A 21,766-nucleotide genomic window follows, 5' to 3' on the forward strand; every position below is an offset into this window, starting at 1 on the left:
GCTTCTAGTTTTTATTTTGAGCTGTAATATCTGCTTAAACTTCTGAAAACCAGAAATGAAAGGAAGAAAAAAAAAATCAACCAATAGATATAAAAGTTCAAGTCTTGAGCCTTGCTACTTACCTGAAATGTCACTATACAATGAATAGATGCTGAAGTCCAGGACTCAGTAACACTCTTCTATGGGTGACACCTGCAAAAGTTGAGTTCCTGTAATGAACTTCTCAAGGTATTAATTTCTATAAAATAATTTCTGTAGTCCAAAGAACCAGACTTTCACAGTATTATAAATTTCAGGTTTTATCCAGGTATATCTTCTGTTATCAGAATAAAATTAATGCCAGAAGTTCCTACTCTAAATACAGACTGCAATTCAGTCATCTTGGCGTTTGAAAATACAGTAGTTTGTAACCATTGTTGGAGCAGACCTAGGTCCTATTTACCAGTTTTTAAGATGGCAGAACAATCTCTATTCCACTTCCTTATTTTCAGATGCTCTGTTTTCTGAAACACTAATTTTGTGTGCAGTGATTTGGGTTTGGGCTCGGGCTCTGCCCAAAAATTAAAACTTTAGCAAATTGCTTTAAGATATTGTTAACTATTGTTTACTATTGTCAACTACTTCCTCACCTTCCTCTTCCCCATACTAGTGTACTTGTGACCTCTTCTCTCTTGTTTTGAGAACTCAAAAACATCTAAACTTAGAAACTGGAATCCTAGCATGTCTGTTGCTCAATAAGCACTGTATGATTTAAGTAACAAAAGACTGATAATTCCTGCTCCCCATGGTACAGTGGCCATAGCTTGGTTATTTTACCATCAGAGTCCTAGGTGAATGGAAGTCATAAGCTTATATGCTTATCTATTCCACTGACTTTATTACTCTGCATCCATCTAGTTAGGGCTTGCATCACCCTACAAGGCTGGCAAATATTACTTTAGTAGACAGAGAAGCTGAGGTACAAAGGTTCTGATTTTGGCCAAAGGCAGTTCCTAATTGAGCTGTGATTTATATATAATCCCACTGCGTAAACCCAAGTGTTATCTAGTAGGGTACAGCAGAGAGTATGCTGGTCTCTGATTTCTTAGTGACTGATAAAAGATGAAATGTTCTTGCTGGGTTCTTAGACTTAACAGCAGAATATGGAGCTATGAGTATTTGTGAACTCTGCTTTGGATCCTGAATGTGATCATGCGGGGTAGGATCATTCCAATTATTCAGAATGATCCAAGAAGAGGATGTTGGATAACTAGCCTCCCTGAGCATGTGCTGCCTGGGGATTTTACTAAATTCTTTTCATTCCTATTTTGACACTCTGCCTTTTTAAAAAGCTTATGTGACAAGAGCCAAGTGGGAGGACCTATTTTTATAGAGGCACATCCTTATAGTCTTACTCTCCTCGACAGCAGCTGTAAATTCTGCATGTGTTGTGGTCATAGGCAATTACACTCAGCATTACTGGGTACCAGAACATCTAATTGAAAATCCTTGTGCATTAACTTACACCACCATTTTAGGTCTAAGCTTAGAAAGTTTAGCATATCGAAAACTGCAAGGAGACAGCATGCCAAGCCGCTTGTGGCTTTGTTTTTTCAACGTAGTAGTCTTCCCAAAGAGGAACAGCAACCCCAATTGAGGATATTACAAAACTCCTTAAACCGCTGGATCAATGTTTTGGCTATATGTAGTATTTCCATAAATGGTTTGTATGGTGTATCTTTAACAAACTTCTAGGGCACCAGTCTGCTTCCCCCTGCCAGAGTATGTTCTCCTAGAACAGTCATTTAGGCCGTAAACCTTGCAGGGGCAGGAACTAGCCCTTTATGCCTGGACAGTATCTATCATGTTGTTGAGACTGCAAGGGCAATCTTGAACTATTAGGGGAGCATAAATGTGAGCCAGAGGCTGACCTAAGATGTGCTATGGGCCTGGAAATTTCAACTTGGTAGGTAAAGGGTAGCCCAAGGTGCTTAAATATATGGAAACTGCTGCATCACCTAGAATCTCATCACAAATGAAGCATGACCTTCTCATTCAATGTTTGCTGTATGTTTGGGCCAAGCAATAAATCTTATGTGCTCACAGGGCTACAAAATTGCACTGTGGATATCTGGGCTAGGGCTGGCGACTGGGCTCTGGGATTCCATGAGGGAGGAGGGTCTTTAATGGTGTCTTTGTTTTGGGGAAAGGATCTGTCCCTTTCCTACCTGCCACACACAATTGTCCTTGGTTGCTTTAATCTCCCTTTCAGCTTGGGGCCGCATATCATGGCACTGCTGTCTATTTCCTTTCTAGCACTTTCCTGCAAACCAAAGGGAGCGTCTTTCCCTGACAATGAAGGCAGAAAGATGAAAAATGGATTCAGATGGGCAAGGTCAGAAGGACGGGCTTTTCCAAAGTGCCTCTGGGCCTCTGCTCCCACGGCAGGCAGTGGGAGCTGTACACGCACTTCAGTGGGAGCAAAGTCAGGCCGGTGACAAGCACTTCCAGAAATCCCACACCAACGCTCTATGGCAGTTACTTAGTGTCTACAGCACACAATAACTTCAAGGTTGTTTGTTAACACAGTGACACTCAACGTTCTGGCTGGGGCCAGCTAATGCAGACAGACCGCAGCCTTTCCTGCAGCTCTGCCAAAGCTCCTCCCGCCCTGCCAGCCCAGCTCCAAGTACAGCTTTAGTTGTGCTGAGCAGTGTGGTGTTTTCTAATGTGTCCACTAGGGACCAGGCTATGACCACCCAACTCCCTCTCACTTCCGCCCAGAGCCAGAGAAAATGCTGATGCTGCCTCTCCTGCCATCCATCAGGCCCTGTATCATATGTGTATGACTATAGATTAGAATGACTCTTTCCTGTCTACCTCTGTTTCTCTTAGTAACCAGGTAACACTGCAGCAGTGCCCTTCACGGTGTAGACTCCTATTAAAACAGAGCCATCTGAAAGACGATCTGCCTGTAAATGGCATGGCTGAACCCTGTCCTGGAAAAAAATTCCAAGGCTTTTACAACTACTACTAAGTAAAACATTGTGGCTCTACCTAAATATGAGCAGAACTCATCCTCAGGTAATTTTATCTCCTTTGATAAATGTAATGACTTTTTTTAAAGAATGCTGATATGCATTCAGTTTGTCTGGCCTCTTTCCTGCTGGTTGCTGTACAATATCTAATAGTTTATAAATAAAAGTAATTCCACCAAAAGAAAAACATTTATCTTAAATGCTGAAATTTCATTAGCTTTTGCTTTACAAATGGGTGAATGAGATGCAAAGACAATCTAGCAACCATTTTGTTAATGAAATATCTTCCACATTTTAAGATGAAATGATCTTTCTTTTTATGTAAAGGTAATGAGATGTATAAAATGTATTCCTGTATAAAATGACACAGAAGCACCAGAAAAATGTAACTAACAGTATTTGAAATTACCTGTAAACATTGCTTCTTTAAGCTATGTATTTTATTTCTGTTTTTTATAGAGAAATTTTGGTAGAATCTCATTTGATTCAACAAAGTTCTCCCCTGAAGAAAGAGGTAATTAACAAAGTATAATTGAGTGGCTTGGTAAAGAAAGTAGAAATCAATAGATACTTGTATTTTATATTATGTGGATAAGAAGAATGTAATGTTTTACAGTCTCTTGAGTGGCTTTTCTTTTACTAATGATAGGAAAACTGTCTAGAATATAAGACTGATGGGTATAAACTGCCTCTTTCTGGTCTGGAAATGGCATGCTATTTGGTACATAGTACTGCATGCAACATCTTGTAGCAACGGAATCTTTTTGTGAAGGAAGAGACTCATGAAGAATGTCTAAACGCCCTGCAAGTTCTTCATGTATTTCAAAAAAACAATGTCCTATACTCATCTGGGTGACATCTGCATTGCCAACTTCAGCCATTGTTGTTTATTGTCCATTTAAAAATAAAAATGTGAAAATAATAAAATTCAGTAGGAAATATTTGAAAGTCGGGAAGCAATGGCACTTTATTGCTATAATTCTCACAGTGGTAACATTGGTTGCAGTCATTATACTTAATGTTTGTAAACACTTTCCTGTCATAAACACACGTTCTATTTTCACATGCTCATGATTTTCTGAAATGTTTGCCTTTGGAGATGAACTGTTCCCTGTGTACTCTTTGTACAAAGGTGAATTGTGAGTGTTTCAAATGGGGCCAAAATCTCAACAACAGTGGGGCAAAGACCATGCTTTCATTCCTGTTTGTACACCACTGAGCACAGCTGGCACTTGACAAATTGCTAATTAAATGCAAACACTATGTTAATGCAACATTACAATTTTGCCAATAAACACTCACGGTCAGAAAAAAATAAGGTGGAACATGCATTCTACTCCTTTGGACTGATGTCTTATGACAGTCTTTAATTATGTGATTACATACTGTTTCTCAAACAACATACTGAAATAAGGGTTTTTTTTCCCCCCATTACTTTAGAAACGTGTGATGCTATGGAAGTGTGACGCTGAATTTGTAGACATAATATGGTGTATAGGGAACAGAGCTAAGGGTTTGTGGTCAGCTTTAACTTGCACATTTCCTGACTTTTGGGCACTTAACTGTGCAACCTTAAGGTTGTAAAAATGCAGTTTTAGCATTTCATTTCCTAGGTTTTGCTTTGTTTTTTCTTTTTTTTTTAAATGGTCTATTACAACCCCAACTCTCTAATTCTTTTCTCTGGTCTTTAAGTAGTCATTGTGAGGGTCTATTCTGTAACAATTTCTCATTAGTATTGGCTCGGTCCCTATAGCAGAATGTAACATGCTAGTGGTGAGAGTAGGAGTCTTGATATCCTAAGGGAACATCCTGCTCCATTAGGACATAAAAATAGCTGTACTGGGTCAGACTAATGGTCCATCTCGCCCAGTATCCTGTCTTCCTACAATGACCTGTGCCAGATGCTTCAGAAGGAATGAACTGAAGAGGGATTATTGAGTGATCCATCCCCTGTCATCCAGTCCTGGTTTCTGTCAGTCATAGGTTTAGGGACACTCAGAGAATGGGGTTGCATCCCTGACTATCTTGACTAATAACCATTGAAGGACCTATCTTCCATGAATGTATCTAATTCTTTTTTGAACCCAGTATACTTTTGGCCTTCACAACATCCCCTGGCAATGAGTTCCACAGGTTGACTGTGTGTTGTGTTTTGTTTAAACCAGCTGCCTATTAATTTCATTGGGTGATCCCATGTTCTTATGTTATGTGAAGAGGTAAATAACACTTTTTCTCCACGCCATTTATGACTTTATAGACCTCTATCATATTCCCCTTTAGTTTTTAATCTGTCCTCATGTGGAAGTTGTTCTATACCCCTAATCATTTTTTTTTGCTTCTCTGTATCTTTTCCAATTCTAACATATTTTTGTTGAGATGGGGCAAGCAGAACTGCACGCAGTATTTGTGATGTGGGGTACCATGGATTTAGATAGTGGCATTATAAACTTTTCTATTTTATTATCTATCCCTTTCCTTAATGGTTCCTAATATTCTGTTAGATTTTTTGATGGCTGCTGCACATTGAACAGATGTTTTCAGAGAACTTCTATGATGACTCCGAGATCTCTTTCTTGAGTGGGAACAACTACTTTAGACCCCATCTTTTTTATGTATAGTTGGGATTATGGTTTCCCACGTGCATTATTTTGCATTTATCAACATTGAACTTCATCTGCCATTTTGTTGCCCAGGCACCTAGTTTAGCAAGATCCCTTTGTACCTCCTTGCAGCCAGCTTTGGACTTAACTATCTTGAGTAATTTTGTATTGCCTGCAAACTTTGCCACTTCACTATTTCCCCTTTGATGAATAATTGATCATTGATGAATAATTTGAGCAGCACTGGTCCCTATACAGATCCTTGGGGCACTCTGCTATTTACCTCTTTCCATTGATTGGTGAGGCATGATTTCCCTTTACAAAAGCCATTTTGACTCTTCCCCAACATTTTGTATTCATCGATGTGTTTGATAATTCTGTTCTTCGCTACAGTTTCAGCCAATTTGCCTGGTACTGAAGTGAGGCTTACCGACCTGTAATTGCCAGGATTGCTTCTGGAGTCCTTTTTTAAAAATCAGCATTACGTTAGCTGTCTTCCATTATCTGGTACAGAGGCTGATTTTAAGCATTGGGTTACATATCACAGTTAGTGATTCTGCAATTTCATATTTGAGTTCCTACAGAATTCAATACATCTAGTCCTGGTGACTTATTACTACGGCGCTACCAAATTCACAGTCCATTTCGGTCAATTTCATGGTCATAGGATTTTAAACATCATAAATTTCTTGAATTCAGCTATTTATATCAGTGTTGTAATTGTAGGTGTCCTGACCCAAAAAGGAATGTGGGGGGGGTCACAAGGTTATTTTAAGGGGGGTTGCTGTACTACTACCCTTACTTGTGCGCTGCTGCTGGGGGTGGTGCTGCCTACAGAGCTGGGCGGCAGGAGAGCAGCAGCTGCTGGCCAGGAGCCCAGCTCTGAAAGCAGAGCTGCCGCCAGCAACAGTGCACAAGTCAGGATGGCACGGTGTGGTCTGGCCACTCTTCCTTCTGCACTGCTGCTGGTGGGGCGCTGCTTTCAGAGCTGAGCGCCTGGCTAACAGCTGCCACTTTGCAGCCGCTCAGTTCTGAAGGCAGCGCAGAAGTAAGGGTGGCAATACTGCGACCCCCCCCCCCTGCAACTCCCTTTTGGGTCAGGACCCCCAATTTGAGAACTGCTGATCTCCCCATGAAATCTGTATAACAAAGGGTAAAAGCACACAAAAGATCAGATTTCACAGTCTGTGACGCATTTTTTATGGCAGAGAATTTGGTAGAGCCCTGCTTATTACTTTTTAATTTCGCAGTTTGTTCCAAATCCATCTCTATTGACACCTCAGTCTGGGACAGCTCCTCAGATTTGTCATCTAAAAAGTACATCTCAGGTGTGGGGATTTCCCTCACACCCTCTGCGGTGAACACTGATGCAAAGAATTCATTGATGTTGATGAGAGTTTTGCCACTCATTTAATGGGCCAGCATTTCTCCTGGGGATCTACTCCTAGCCCTACCTTGGACTTTCTCTGTTATTTAACTCTCCTGTGCCTTAGTTACCCTCACCTGTAAAATGACAATAGCTTGCTTTACTTTAGGTTTTATTAGAGTAGCCCCCGTCACCTTTGTAAAGGGCTTTGAGCTTCCTTGAGGAAAGATACTGTAGGGGAGCAAAGTTCTTCTCATTTCACAGTCCACTTGAATATGTTCGGTATAGTTTTGAATTTAACCTTTCATTCAGTTCTTGCACATTATCGCCTCTGTTTCAACTTACTGTGTCACTGGTCTGCTGGCACTGACAGCATTACTAAGGAGTGTGTTGACAGAGAGAGAACACACAGACTAAATCCTTAATAACTGATTATGCTCATAGATTTTTGAGATATTAGAAGCAGAGCTGAGGTGTAAAAAAACTTTGGTGAATGTTCACATTAATTTTTAAACCTAAATTTGCTCTGACTGAGTTCAACTCCTGTTGTGTTCGTTTTGCTGGAAATATTCTAGTGAACAAGCTTAGTTAGCACGAGTCAGCTCTTTGGCGCGTGGAGCATCTTTTTGTTTTGTGTCTGTGCAGTGCGTGCCACAATGAGGTCCTGGTCCGTGACGAGGGTTTCTAGGCAACACCACTATACAAATAATAATAAGTAGTTATGAAACCAAATGTTAAGCTCAGATGTTCACCGAAAGGACATTCTAAATAGTAACCAACAATAAAGAGAATTCTCAATTTTAAATTATACTTGCCAGTATGTGCGCTTTTGTTACCCAGTACCATAAGACAGTCAATCATGTAACAAAAATGATATCATGTGATCCATGAAACTAACCAACACAGCACATGTTTTGAATTTCAAATATTTCCAGTTCTTCTTTGCTCAAAAACTTAGGGAATAACTTTGAATAATGAATGAATGTGAGAATTTTGCAGTCTGTTTGCCTAAACTGCAGTTTACAATGTTCAACTCACTTTAACCCCTGCTCGTCATTTGTGAATCCTCTGACATTTAGGTCCCTTTTATTGTCACAGATCACTGCCATGAATGCAGGGCATGTTTAAGTTGTACTCGAAGATGCCTCTGTATCTCCATTATTGCGCTGCTTGCACTCGGCGTCGTAGGTGCTGTCATTGGTTTTGCCGTCACATTTGGACTCCCACCACCCACTCCAGGTCAGTCTGGTATTTTTTTCTGTCTAAACAAGTTAGTGAACCTCCAGCCAAAGTGCTGCCATTTTTTCAATAAGTTAGACATAGAAGGCGCCACTTGAAGCCTGGAGACGGGAGAGGAAGAGAAGGAGAGAGATGAATTTGCTCCATTCCAAACTCTTGGTGACGCGCACTACTCGGAATGTACACTTGTCCTTGGATGTTTAATAGGATTGTTGTAAATCTCTAGTACTTTGTGTGGGTGGCTTAATCACATTTTAATACACTTAGGCCTCTAATGTAGAAGAGCATGTTAGCAGGTAGGATCCATGTATAAATAGACCGCTGGTCAGTTCCAGGGTGGCAACTGAATTCCTGAAGTTCTTAATTTTTTTCTTCTGGTTAAAAATATCTTTTTGGTCTGGGCCTTGTGCTCTTGGTGAATGTGGAAATGTCTGTTAGATCTGGTGACCAGAGAGCAATTGTGATAAATCAAGATGGGTGGGAGGTATTAGGCACCTATATAAGACAAAGCCCCAAGTATCAGGACTGTCCCTGTAAAATCTGATCACCCTAGTTAGATCAATCAGTATCTAAGCTCATTTATGTCCTGATTTCTTTTCAGTGAACCGTTTCTGTGTGACTTCAGGTAACCAGACTGGCTTTTTATGTGATGATAGAGTGACTTGCCTTCCAGCCAGTAGGATCTGCAACAGAATCAGAGAGTGTGTTAATGGAGAGGATGAGCAGGAGAAATTATGTAGTAAGCTTTTTTTTTTTTTTTCAACATCTTCTCCCTGTGATGGTTTCTCCAGTCCTCCTGTGCATGCTCCTCACAACCCCTGGTTTCCTCATGTTCCCCCATACTCAAAGCTCCATACTTTAGCACAGAATAACTGAACAGAACTCTTCATAACCCAGCTGCTGAATGACCAGTTTGTTCAAGGCTGCACCAGGAGTCTGTGGAGAACCAGAAACAGAAGCGTCCAGGTCCCTTGATTTGCCCTTGTGAGCCTTAATCATGAGGCCTCCCTCCTCCTTTGATGAAGTTATTCATAATATGATTAAATGGCCCTAGTGACAGAGCATCGTGTTAGCATGTGGAAGATCTGGTTTTGATTTATGGGTAAGTCAGTGACAGAACAGATGGTCTTGTTAAAGCAGCGGACAGGGAACCAGGAGATCTGGTCTGTACACCTGGCTCTGAGGCAAACTTCCCATGAGACTTTGGGCAAGTCACTTACACGCTCAGTACCTCAGTTTCCCTATTTTTAAATGGGGAATAAGCACATTTCCCTCCATCTACCAGGGGGGTCATGTAGTTTAATATTTTTCACGTGCTTTGAGATCTTTGCATGGAAGGAGAACATAGAAGTGTAAAATAATATTAATAGTTAATAATTGGTTTCTCAGCCATTATATTTATGTCCAACTGTTGTTGAGTGAAGTCAGAACATTTCACCATCTTCAGGTGTCTCATCTTGTAGATGATTTGCCCAGTAGCCTTCCAGGATACTTGATCTTCCGCTGCAGCAACCCTGTACACTGGATCTATGCTGATAAGAAGTGTAATGGCGCAAATGACTGTGGAGACTGTTCTGATGAAAAGGGGGCCTGTAAGTCAGCCACTTCTTTTCACTGATGTAAAAAATAGTTGAAGGGCTTGGTGTTTGTAAAGGATGGTGGACTGACAATCTCAGAGACTGACATCCTCCTTTTACCCACAAGATAGATCAGTGGTTCTCAAACTTTTGTACTGGTGACCCCTTTCACACAGCAAGCCTCCGAGTGTGATTTCCCCCTTAAATATATAAAAAAGTGTTTTTAATTTATAACACCATTATAAATGCTGGAGGCAAAGCTGGGTTTGGAGTGGAGACTGACAGATCGCAATCCCTCATGTAATAACCTCACAACTCCCTGAAGGGTCCCGACCCCCAGTTTGAGAACCCCTGAGATAGATAGAATGTGAGTAACAACAGTGCAGACTTCTTCAAGTCATCCCACAAAGCTACTTCAACCTTGCCCTTCATTCAGGTGCTATGACCCTCTCAGTCCTTGGTCTGTCTGCTGAGACTGTCAACAAGCATGCCAGATATGGTGGTTTTGTTATGTAGACATCTGTTCAATGGTCACTGGATTGTCACCACCAATTTAATGTCACATACGCTGCCAAGCAGACATCTGATGCTAATAACTCTTGATCACTAACAACTTGGGCCATATTCAGACTTACAACCTAGAGGTGAAAGGCTTCATAGCCCATTGCCAATTCCCTGAGCCATTCATTCTCTGGTGTACGCTGACTTTGGATTGATTTTCTCTCAAAGAATGACTGTAACCAGCTGCCTAAATTCAAAACTAATGGCTGATTCTTATGAACAGCAGCTTACTAAGAGCCAGCTGGAATTTAACACCTAAAAAGGTGCCTATTTGAAAATTGAAGCTAAAGGTTAGGATTTTCAAAGCAGCCTAGGAAAGGCAGACACATCTTCCGCTGAAATTAATGGAATTGTGTATCTAAATCACCTAGCCTGTTTTGAAAATCTCAGCCACAACATGCAGACCTGAACTGATGCATAGCAGCAGCTGCATCTAGAGAAGCTAGTTTCAGATATACAGATAGTAACATTTGAGTAATGGCATTTGTATGTCATGAATGTTAACTGGCTGCTCCTCTCACTGGTAGCTAACTGTCCCTGACTTCTGGAGATAGTACTGACTAAGGGACCCTTTTACATGGCAGGTTCGTGTACCCACCCGTATCTACTGCCTCTAAGAAATTAGGTGGCTGCTTAAGGTTAAATATTCTGGTGCTGGGTGAAAGCTTTTCTTTCTTGTGCATTTTCGATATCTATTAGGTGAGAGTTCAGATCTGCCAACGTAAAGTCTAAAATGTAACGTAAGAAAAGCAGAAGAGCCAATGGCCCCTGTTTTCTTTTCACCCTAGTGGCTAGCTGCCCTCCTTGCGGGACTCAGTGGTGGAGCTGCACACCAGTGTTTTACGAGTATTGCACCTGCATTCCCAGGGCCCTCTGCCGAGACAGAATCCAGCACTGCTCAGACTGGTCCGATGAGTATGCCTGCAATAGATGAAGTACCTAGAGCCAAGAGGTAGCTACGCCCCCTCAGGGCATGGTCTGCATTCTCACCTGCTAGTCTTCTCCTGCTGCTGCTTTAATACCCTGGGTTGAAGCTTTTGTTTGAAAATGGCATGGCCTAGTGGTTTCCTGACTACCATGCAACAGCACTGAAAGGAGGAAGAGTACTATATAACAGACTCAGCAGAGGACTGGAAACTAGGAATCGCACAGTTCTAATCCTGTCTGTTGCTGACTCGCTGTGAGATCATGGGCAAGTCGCTCACCTTACTATGTCTTGGTTTCCCCATCTGTAAAATGGGGATAATAATACTGCTCTACCTCCCAGGGTGTGGTGATGGTAAACTAGTTACCACCTGTAAAGTACTTTGAAGATACAAAGTGCTACCTATGGGTTGAGGTTGTGATTGTTGAGTTGTATATGCAAGTCTGCAGGGAGAGGAGGGAAATTACAGTAGACAGGAAATTACAGTTTTTCTTTCCTTTTTAGGGAAAAAAACGACAAATACAGATTAAGTATCAACTAAAATAATAATAAAACCAATAAGTGACCTCACACTCTTTTTGGTTTTGATAACAGCAGTCATTGCTAATTGATCACTAATCTGTTAGCATGAAAGGAGGAGAAATTCCCTGAGTCTTTTATAGCTCTAAACTCTATGAAACCAGGTCGCATTGCTGTCTACCTGTTTAAAAAAATAAATCGTGGTAAATATCCCCTGAAATTAAATTGGGTCTATTTCTTTTCTGCAGAACTATTTCTGATGTGAAAATGAGGGGGAATTTTAATATAAGGCTTTTAAAATAAGTGATATAAAAATGTTACCTGTATTCTTCCATCAGTTTGTTGTTGTGAGGGACGGAGACACCATTTGTTAGCAGTACTGTATACGTTGTGTTATCTCCTTTTGTGACTGATCATAAAGCAGTCCCTCCAGGTGTATGTGTAAGACCCAGTTGCTCATCCCACGGTGAAATAGTAGTGATTTTATAGGGGGTTAGGTGGACAAGATGCGATGGTGGGCAAAGGGCCACCCCAAAAAGTGAGGTGAGCACAGAAGTGTACATTAGAGTTGGGTAGAACAGTCTGAGCTCTGCACGTGTGCAAGTGTACCATGGGAGCCTTTCTAGCCCTGAACTTCGAGTGTCCATCATCATGTCCTTTCTGTGCTTCAGCACTTAGGAGCAGGACCTCTTCACAATCCCCAAGCAGAAAACCCAGTGCTAAAACCAGATGCCTAAATGAATGACCACAGGTACCAAGCAGAACACAGAAACAGCTACAATTTCAAACAGAGGAAAAGGCAGAGAGGAGAAACCCACCTCACAAAACCACTTTGCCTGCAAAGCCATTCAGCAACAACCTACTAAAGGCTATCTTTCTGTCAGGCTTCCAGACTGGTCCCTCAGGTGGAGTATTGTTTGTTTTGCCTGTATTATGTGTCTGAGTTGGATGGTCAGTTTATGATGGTAGGGACCTTATCTTCCTTTGTTTGTACATTGTTCAGCTAATAATAAGGGCCAGAACAGAGGGAGAAATGGAAACATGGATTGAAGCAAGTTTGCCTTTGGGGTGTATGTCAGAATGTTGGGCAACAACAGCAGTGCCCACACTGATCATTATATCACCAATTAAATCACCTCAGGCTAAGCGGGGGGATAGCTGTGCTTGTTTGACAGATGAGAATGGGCTGGGGAGAGGTAAAGCACTAATTAACCCGAGGGAGTAGAACAAGACAGGAAGGGAGTGGCAAGGGGAGCCAGAGAGAGAGGCAGGCTGTGAGAGCCCAGGCCTGAGAGAGATCTCCTTCCTTTCCTAGCCTTGGTAGCCTGAGGAATTATATATTATTGCACCTGTAAAGGTGATGGGGGAACACTGTAAATACACCATGGGTGGTGTCTATGAGCGGAGAGTCTCCAAGCAGCCTGAGTGCGTAGAGAAAGACAGGAGCGGAGGGGACACGCTCTTACATGTGGGGATTTGTACAGGTAAGATCCTGGACGGACAGAGAGCCTCCAGGGGAGGGCCTGATGTAAAGGTTTGGCAGCCTGGATAATGGAGGAGAACCTGCAATGGCTGGTGGAACAACAAAAAAGAATGCAGAAGACCTTGCAAAGCTTCCAGTAGTGTCACCACCTGGAGAGGCAAGTGTTGCTCGCCTGGCAGGCAGAACAGCAAAAAAAGCCTGTATGACTTCATCCAAGAGCAAACGACTGTGCAGCAGCAGCGATGACAAAGGTAGTGAGTCCCATGGCAGGGAATGGCAAACGGGTACAGGGACTGGCGTCTGTAAGATATGACCCCTATGGATGACCCCAATGCATTAATTGGCACCTTTGGAAGGGTGGATATGAGCAAGCCTCAGACTACAAGATGGTGAAGGCAGCCATCTTGGATTGGGTGGGCCTGTCTGCTGAAAAGTATGGACAGAAGTTCTAAGCTGTGAGATGGATGGGCTGTCTGATGTCTGAGACTGGACACCCAAACTGTGGGGGAGATTAGGAACGCTCTGATTTTGGAGCCTCCCCGAGAGCATGCAGGTCTGGGTCAGACAGCATCAGCTAGGAACCTTAGATGAAGCAGTTAAACTGACAGAGGAGTTTGGGGAAGCAGGCTTCCCCAGGAAAGAAGGCCGACCATTTAGGGGATCAGATCCAGGGAAGAAGTGTTGGGAACCCCCTGCCTAGAAGTGCATAGAGAAGAAGAGAGAAGAGCCCAGAGAAGCTCTGACAAGTACTCGTACGTTTACCTTTTACCGGGAGTGGGCAGCGGGGACACTTGAAAAGAGGCTGTCCATACATGGAATGCAAGGTGTTTTGCCAAGGTCGGTGGTTGGGCTGGGATTCTCAGGCAGGGGAAAGAAAATAAACTGTTGACCATTTCTGTGATGGTGGGGAGGAAGTGTTAAAGGGGCCTGGTAGACACAGCCCCACCTTGCTTTCTGGTCCAGCGGGCATTGGTTAAACCCCACTGGATGGTTCCAGGTAGTCTGAAATTAGTGTGTGTCCATAGAGATAAATAGCACTGCCCTGTGGCAGAGGTACCCCGGAGGTCCATGGGATGCTCACTTGGAAACAAGTAGGGGTAGTAGATAGGTTACACCTCCCTATTGTGTTGGGCACCAACTGGAGGTCCTTCTTTTTGGGAAGACAAGCTGACATTGGGGAGCCCCAGGTAGGGAAATGCCTCTTGACAAGAAGAGACAAGCCAAGACAAGAGAGTTACCCTAGAGACTGAGGGGGACAGGAAGGAAAACAAGGTGCAAGGTGTAGACACTACTAGACAAGAGAATGCATGCCAAGACATAAGGGGAGAGCCCTGAGACACTGAAGGGGCAGGAATGGAAAATAAGGACATAGGCCCAGTGGGTAAAGATAACCTGAGCTCATTAATGTGGGTTGGGTAGCCCTTTGAACCACCTGACAGGTACACCAAGGGGAAAAAGCTCAGGTTCAGTTTAGTGGAATAGGAGAACCAGGGGCATGGGGGGGAGCCCACTGGCCCCACCACAAGACAGAAGGGGTGAGAGTAGGACAAGGGGCACTCTGGAGGGCTAATGGTGTGAGGACCTGTAGGCCAGAACAGTGGGTGGAGGTTGTCCCCACAATTCTAAGTGTGTGTTCTGCCCGTGGAGAAGGGCAGACCCTATAAGGAGGGCCTGGATAATCATCCTGAATACAGAGGAAGAACCCCACAAGGAAGCCCTTCTGGTAAGGGAGGGAGAGTGTGGGGTAAGAAAAATCTTTGTCAGGTGAGCACGGGAGCTGTGGGACACATTGCGGGGCAACAGTGACAGTACCTGCACTTGGATCACCAATTAAATTGCCCCAGAGTAAAAGTGGGGGACGAAACTGCGCCTAATTGACAGATTAGAATGGGTCAGACTTGGAGATAATTAAAACATTAGTTAACACATTAGCTTAGGGAGTAGAACACGATACAGGAAGGAAGTGGGCAAGGAGGGGGAGGGGGAGAGCACCAGAGCCCAGAGAGAGCTCCTCCCTCTCCTGTCCCAGGCCTCAGGGGGTGAGGATTATATGTTGTTGTAGATAAAGTGGGGGGAGGATGTAAATGAACCACAGGTGGGGTTTACAAGCAGAGTCTAGGCAGTCTGTAAAAAGAAAAACACAGAGCAAGATGGAAGCGGCGGGGGTGCCCTATGACGGAAGAATGAACCCCACTTTCTCTCTTCATATAACCTGTTACTGCCAATGTAAGCCTTGTGCTAGGATTTAAAGTATGTTTAATCTCTTACAAAGATATAGTTGTGGAGTGGAAGCTTTCTACTCTCAGGGCAACCACAGGGTAAGGCGGCTACTGTATGGCTTGTACCAGGAAGTATTGAAGTGAGAAAATAAAACCGGTTCAGTGGCAACCCTTGGAGAAGTGGGCCACAGAAAGATCAGGTGTCTCATCTGCTTCTCTGTGACACCGAGCCCACTAACTGTTCGCACACCAGTGAACTCGCCGTCGCCGGCTCAGTGGCTGAGACTTCCAGAGCAGTCTAAGAAGCTTACACAGGTGTCTTCCACTGGAATTAAAGAAAGATGCAATCCCTTTAGACTGCTTTGAAAATCTCAGCCAGTGCATTCCTGATTAGGGATGTTAGGCTTGAAAGACGCACAGCTTTATAGTAAATACAATAGATCTATGTTAATAAGCCAGAAATAAGCATCAGTCAGTATTTTCCCTAGTTCCACCACCACCTCCATGCATATGTCAGTCTGTTCCTTTTCTCTGTGGCCTGTGCAATCTAAAACTATGGGTGTCCCCATGACTTGTGTAAATGGAGAATGTTGATTGTTGTTTGTAGCTGGGTTACAGCAGTAGATCTGAAACATCCTTTGTAAAAAGGCTTTACTGTTTTCTGACTCATACTTTTATCTCAAATGACACAGTAAAAGACTATGTAATGGAACAGCTACTGTAGCAACCTTTAAAGCTGTATGTGGTAACCTATCCCTGCAGAGACGTAAAACCAAGCTATAATGGATGTCTTCCTTTCCCCGTTTGTATAAAATGCTGCAGTGTATTTATTGCCCCAGCTAAGAGGAGACATGGTTAGAAAGCATTAGTTGCATAAGTAAATATTTTCACTTCAGAATTTAAGAATTCCAGTCCAAGATCAAAACATTAATTAGAGATTCCTAGCTGTCTGAATACTAATGGCAGATTAATAGGATTTGAAATACAGGTCATGCTCAGTAGTTTTGACTTGAAAATCACCCTAATTTAACACTTCAGTAAAGCTGATATTGGGTTGGTAAATTAAGCCTGTTTTGTTTTAATTTTTATAATCATAGTTTGTGTTCCCCATATTAAACAAGGGAGTGTTCTGTGGCAATCTATGGGGAATAATATTTGCACACTTCTTAAGAGGAGTAAGGAGGATGTGGAGATAACACTGCTGGTCCTTCTGTCCTACATATGAGCTCAGTCCAACTCCCCTTGAACTCAATGGCATCTTGTTGATTTCAGTGGAAGTTGGATCAGGTCCCAGTTGGGTTCTGAAGTCCTAGGCTGTTTGCTTATGTATGCTTATGGTATGCTTTGTGACAGCTTGAAAGTGCCCATAATGAAAAATGTTTCACCTAAGGGTTCATGGCTTTTTTTCCCCTCCGGTGTCATAGGTACAAGTGAGCTGCACCTAATGTGCTGCATTCCAGGAAATAGAAAGGCAGCCTATTTTTTTTTTTTAAAGATAAAAATGGCTTGTTAATCACACAATACATTATTGGCCTGTGGAACTCATTGCCACAAGATACTGCAGAGTCCAAGAGTTTAGCCTGTTTCAAAAAAATGGGTTGTCACTTCTATGGATGAGAACATCCAGAATTACTTTAGTAAGGATTAAAATAATCAGTGTTTGGAAGGGATACAAACCCTGATGTTGCAGGGCATAAACCAGTCACTAACTAAAGGGAGTTAGGAAGAATCTTACCCTGTAACTGTCTACCACTGGGTTTTTTGTACCTTTTTCTAAGTGTCTGATACTGGCCACTGTCAGAAACAGGATCCTGACCTTTATGGACCACTTGTTTTGATCTTTCTGGGTAATTTTTATGTTCTTGTAAAAAATATTGAGTAAGTAGTATAACACCTAAAAGTGTTCTAGGTGTTTTATAGAACAAATAAGAACCAAGTGCCTCATTTTAGACATGATGCCAAAATCGGGCATCATAATCAATAGACAGGGAGCAGGCTGGGAAAGGATAGGGCTTACAGCAGTAACCCTAACCATGTAACTAGTTTTTAAGCATGTATATTTCTAGATGGCTCTTTAAGCATTTCTTCATTATAGACTTGTTTCTTGCGAGCATCATGGAAGAAGTATATCTTGAGGGATATGACAAAAGAGAAACTAAAGTGTGTATGGACTAGAGTTGGAGGGCATGTCACAGATAAGAGGAGAGGGGTGGAATTCTGACTTTTGACATCCGTAGCTCCCTGAGAAAAACCTCATATAACAATACAAGAGCAGCATAGCACCCTTGCATATATCATTCAAGTTCTCACTAGGCTACACTTTCTGCACAGAGTGCTAAGACAACGCAGAGTATGGAATTTAGCTTTGCTAACAGTTCTGGAGTAAATTATGCCTTAGGAAATATTTTGATTTTTTTTTCTCTTCCAATCTGTATGTGGAAACAAGGCATGGTAGGTGGCTAAAATTATTGCTCAGGTAGACTGAAGAGGGAGAAAAAAAGTTGGAGTTTCAGAAAGAAGAGGATATAGAGCGGTAGCGAGCCTGATTTGTCTTAGGTACCCCCAAGTTTCACCTCACTTAAACTCTTTGTTTACAAAATCAGACATAAAAATTCAAAAGTGTATTAGCATGCTATTACTGAAAAATTGCTTACTTTCTCATTTTTACCAATAACTATAAAATCAATTGGAATATAAATACTCTACTTACATTTCAGTGTACAGCATACAAAGCAGTAAAATCAAGTTTGTACGAAACTTTAGTTTGTACTGACTTCGTTAGTGCTTTTTATGTAGCCTGGTGTAAAACTAGGCAAATATCTAGATGAGTTGATCTACCCCCAGCAGACCTCTGTGTACTCCCAGAGGTACATGTACCCCTGGTTGAGAACCACTGATCTAGAGAATATGGGAAGGTGTGACAATAATAGTACCAGAAATCATTTCAGTCAATGCAGCAGGCAGCGAACTATCACCAAAGAATAACGCACATCAGTATAGAATGTTTCAAGCTCAGAGAATACTCTAACCTCAAACTGACCAGAATTATATATATAGTTCATTCATTCACTGGTGAAGAGGAGCAGTTTTTTAGCAGTGCAAAACAATTACCCGACAACAGTTTAGAATATGAAATGACCCTAAATATATCATCACACTCATTTAATTCTTCCAAGAATTTGTGCATTAGCAGGATTGGCTTTGGGGGTTTATTTGGGTGGTTTTAGAACAGTGTTTCTCAACCTTTTTGATACCAAGAACCAGCTTGCGGCCTTCCTAAACTGTCAGGGAGATCTCAGGGACCCGCACCTGTCCACAGACGGGTTGTTGTGAAACACTGCTTTAGTCCACAAAAGCTGAGGTAATATTAATGCTGTGCTGTGCAGTCATTTTTAAGAGTGAATTTAGCTTTCATGAAGGATATACCAGAATGTAGTTTTGTATAGAGGGATAAGATAGAAGACCAAGAGGCTGAGATAAGCTATTACCAGCAGGACAGTGGGGTGGGAGGAGGTGTTTCATATTCTCTGTGTATATATAAAGTCTGCTGCAGTTTCCACGGTATACATCTGATGAAGTGAGCTGTAGCTCACGAAAGCTCATGCTCAAATAAATTGGTTAGTCTCTAAGGTGCCACAAGTACTCCTTTTCTTTTTGCGAATACAGACTAACACGGCTGTTACTCTGAAACTTTTCCCAGTGAGAGAACTTAGAACTCCATCACATAGTACTGTCTACTTATATTCAGGGGGTGTTCAGCTAAGCAATAACTACATCGCTTCTCCTCAGTTTCATCAGTAGTTGGCAGTGCACCAGAATTAGTGGGGTATACAGAGGTTCCTTGATGGTCAGATATCAATATCCATCGATCAAACACAGGAGTTGGCATTACACTATGCTTACATCTGGATGCTTGTTTCCTCAAATATTTTTAACACTGCCTATAAAGAAACCTAAATAACTAGACGTACAAATGTCCCTTAGGATGACTAAATGTGACAGTGAGGACATGTGTGTCAGAATGGGAATTAGTATGTTACCTGCAGGGTCAAACCAAAGAGAGTAGGAGACTAAAGCTTCACTCCTTAAACTACAAGTTGTGTCTACGCTAGCCAACTCCACAAACTTAACTCACCACCCCTGAAAGCCATAGTAGGATTAGATGACATAGTGGTAGAAATGCTTGAACCCCATCTACACTATGATTTCCACTGCTGATGAGTTACAGCCATGACGTCTGTTAGTCCCAAAGAAGAGCAGAAGTGACAGGATGAGAAGAGTTAGTGATCAATATTGAGGCTGGGAACATAAAAAGTGCCTTGAAGCCTTGATTTTTAAAAAGAATTTAACCAACATTATTTTTAAAAACAACCCTGGGGGTTTTTTTGGTCAGACTTTATATTACCATAACAAATCTAAGTATAAGACTTTCAGTCTGTCTTTCATCTTATCATGCACATAGTTTCATCTGTTAGATCTTTAACCTAAATGCAGGGGGGTGCACAGAATTTGGAGGCTTAGAAGGGGAAAAACCCTCCATGTCCAGTACTACCCTGTTCCAGCTTTGCCTATGTAAACAGTTGGGAACAGTCCTTAAAAGGGAGCAAGTAGTCTCAGGGCATTTATAAAAAAGCCCACATTGGCTTTAGGACCCAAGGCCAATTTCATGGGCTGCTTGGTGGTGAGGAATCAGGTGCTTTTGGTGGTTCCAGCCATTGTCTTTTTGAGAACAAGGCAGGATGGTAAATGTTGTCCAACATGGCATCCACTGTTAGTATCCCTAGTTTCTGGCAACATGTGATGGAGAAAAGCATAGGAGTATAAATAGTACCTTTGCACAAGATGGAGAGACCTTCTTAGCATACATGCCTCAGGGTGGCACGTGACCAGGATTCATCACTGAATTTGGTCCCCTGGTTGGATCATTAGCTTCCCTGGCTTGGGCTGGGTACTGATGGGGAGTGTGATGGGAACGCTGATCCATGCCCTGCAGAGAGACCCTGAGAAAGCCAGATGGTGCTGGGACTCTCTCCTGGATGGCACATGCATGTAAACCTACTTTGTTTTTACAATCGTTTTGCTTTGTAGTGACTTGAGTGCAAATATGTCAGTAGAACAACAAGCAGAGAATGTGGGAATACTGTATATTTCTGTCTTTTTAGCAGGTTGAAATAAAGACCCCCCCCAAACAAAGAAACTCTGCTTACAAATTCCAAGGATGCACTTCTTGAGTGTGTCTGGCTTGAAAACAGCTATTTGAAAGAATTACCAGAGGGATATCTAAGTGCTACTAGAAGAAACAAACTGAAGTAAAATTTTGGCCTTAATAATCATGCCACAATTTTCAGAAGTCATTAGTAATTCTGGGTGCCTCAACTTTTAGGTGCCTAACTTTAAGGTGTTAAGTTAGGCACCCACAATCACTACTGAAATTCTTAGCTTCAGTGTTTGTAGGACAGACAGACCTCAAGGTAACTAGAGTTAGGAGGTTCCACTGGATTTACGTAGAATAATTTAGAACTGTTTTAGATGCAGTAGATCAATTCAACATGTTTTCAACACTTCCCATAGCTACATCAATACTTTTCTATATAAACGTTTCTAGATAGTGATAATTGCACGCTTAAACATGTTTCAATCCACAAAAGTCTCTTAAATGACAAGCGTAAAGTGCCATTGATTGGTTTGTAAAAAGAGAACCTTAACTCAATAAACTCTACCGCTGTAACTCAGAGTAAAATGTAGAGTTTAATCTTGAAATTCACTAAACTGCAATATTTTCCCCATTTCCATGTTACAATTTTGATTCCAAAGTAATTGTCTGCAAGAAATTAGCTGTTACTTAACTTTATATCTCACCCCTCCCATAAATTTATTCTCCTTTCTTTGTTAGGCTCTATCCACAGCATTTTGGGTACAGCTCACAGGGTGAGGTGTATGTACTACCTAGATAAGGATTTATACAATCAAATGACATTTTACAGACATAGATTAGTCAGACTCATACTTGCTACCATATTGATGACTTCAAACTCTGACGTCCACAATGCTTTCACACTAGCAAAAGGACCTGACTAACTAGAATCTCTCAACCCAAGTAAGTTTCAAGTTCTACAACTGGTGTTATGTAGAGTGCTACTGAGCAGAAGAGAGGCAGTCAGGCTAAGTGATAATGAGTTTCTGCCACTGGGGATGCTGTACGGAGCAAGACTTAAGGGGAACCATTTCCCTCAATGTGTTATGCATGTCACAGGCATTAG

The 21,766-nt window shown here is 42.0% G+C and overlaps 1 protein-coding gene across 1 annotated transcript; it reads left to right on the forward strand.

Annotated features, from left to right (window-relative positions):
* Positions 1-1,915: 1,915 nt before the first annotated feature.
* LDLRAD1 (low density lipoprotein receptor class A domain containing 1) lies at positions 1,916-11,435 on the forward strand. Its single transcript, XM_077825375.1, has 6 exons — positions 1,916-1,945; positions 3,477-3,531; positions 8,082-8,222; positions 8,824-8,961; positions 9,686-9,814; positions 11,149-11,435. The coding sequence occupies exons 1-6, from the start codon at positions 1,916-1,918 to the stop codon at positions 11,292-11,294; spliced, it is 639 nt and encodes a 212-aa protein (XP_077681501.1). The 3' UTR covers positions 11,295-11,435.
* The last annotated feature ends 10,331 nt before the right edge of the window (positions 11,436-21,766 follow it).

Source organism: Eretmochelys imbricata, chromosome 8 (genome assembly GCF_965152235.1).
Source record: "Eretmochelys imbricata isolate rEreImb1 chromosome 8, rEreImb1.hap1, whole genome shotgun sequence".
Taxonomy (NCBI): Eukaryota; Metazoa; Chordata; order Testudines; family Cheloniidae; genus Eretmochelys; species Eretmochelys imbricata.

Coding starts and splice junctions, on each gene's coding strand:
- LDLRAD1 (XM_077825375.1), top strand. CDS start 1,916: ATGTGCTATGGGCCTGGAAATTTCAACTTG. Junction 8,962..9,685: donor TGAGCAGGAGAAATTATGTA/GTAAGCTTTTTT, acceptor CTCATCTTGTAG/ATGATTTGCCCAGTAGCCTT. Junction 9,815..11,148: donor TTCTGATGAAAAGGGGGCCT/GTAAGTCAGCCA, acceptor TTTTCACCCTAG/TGGCTAGCTGCCCTCCTTGC.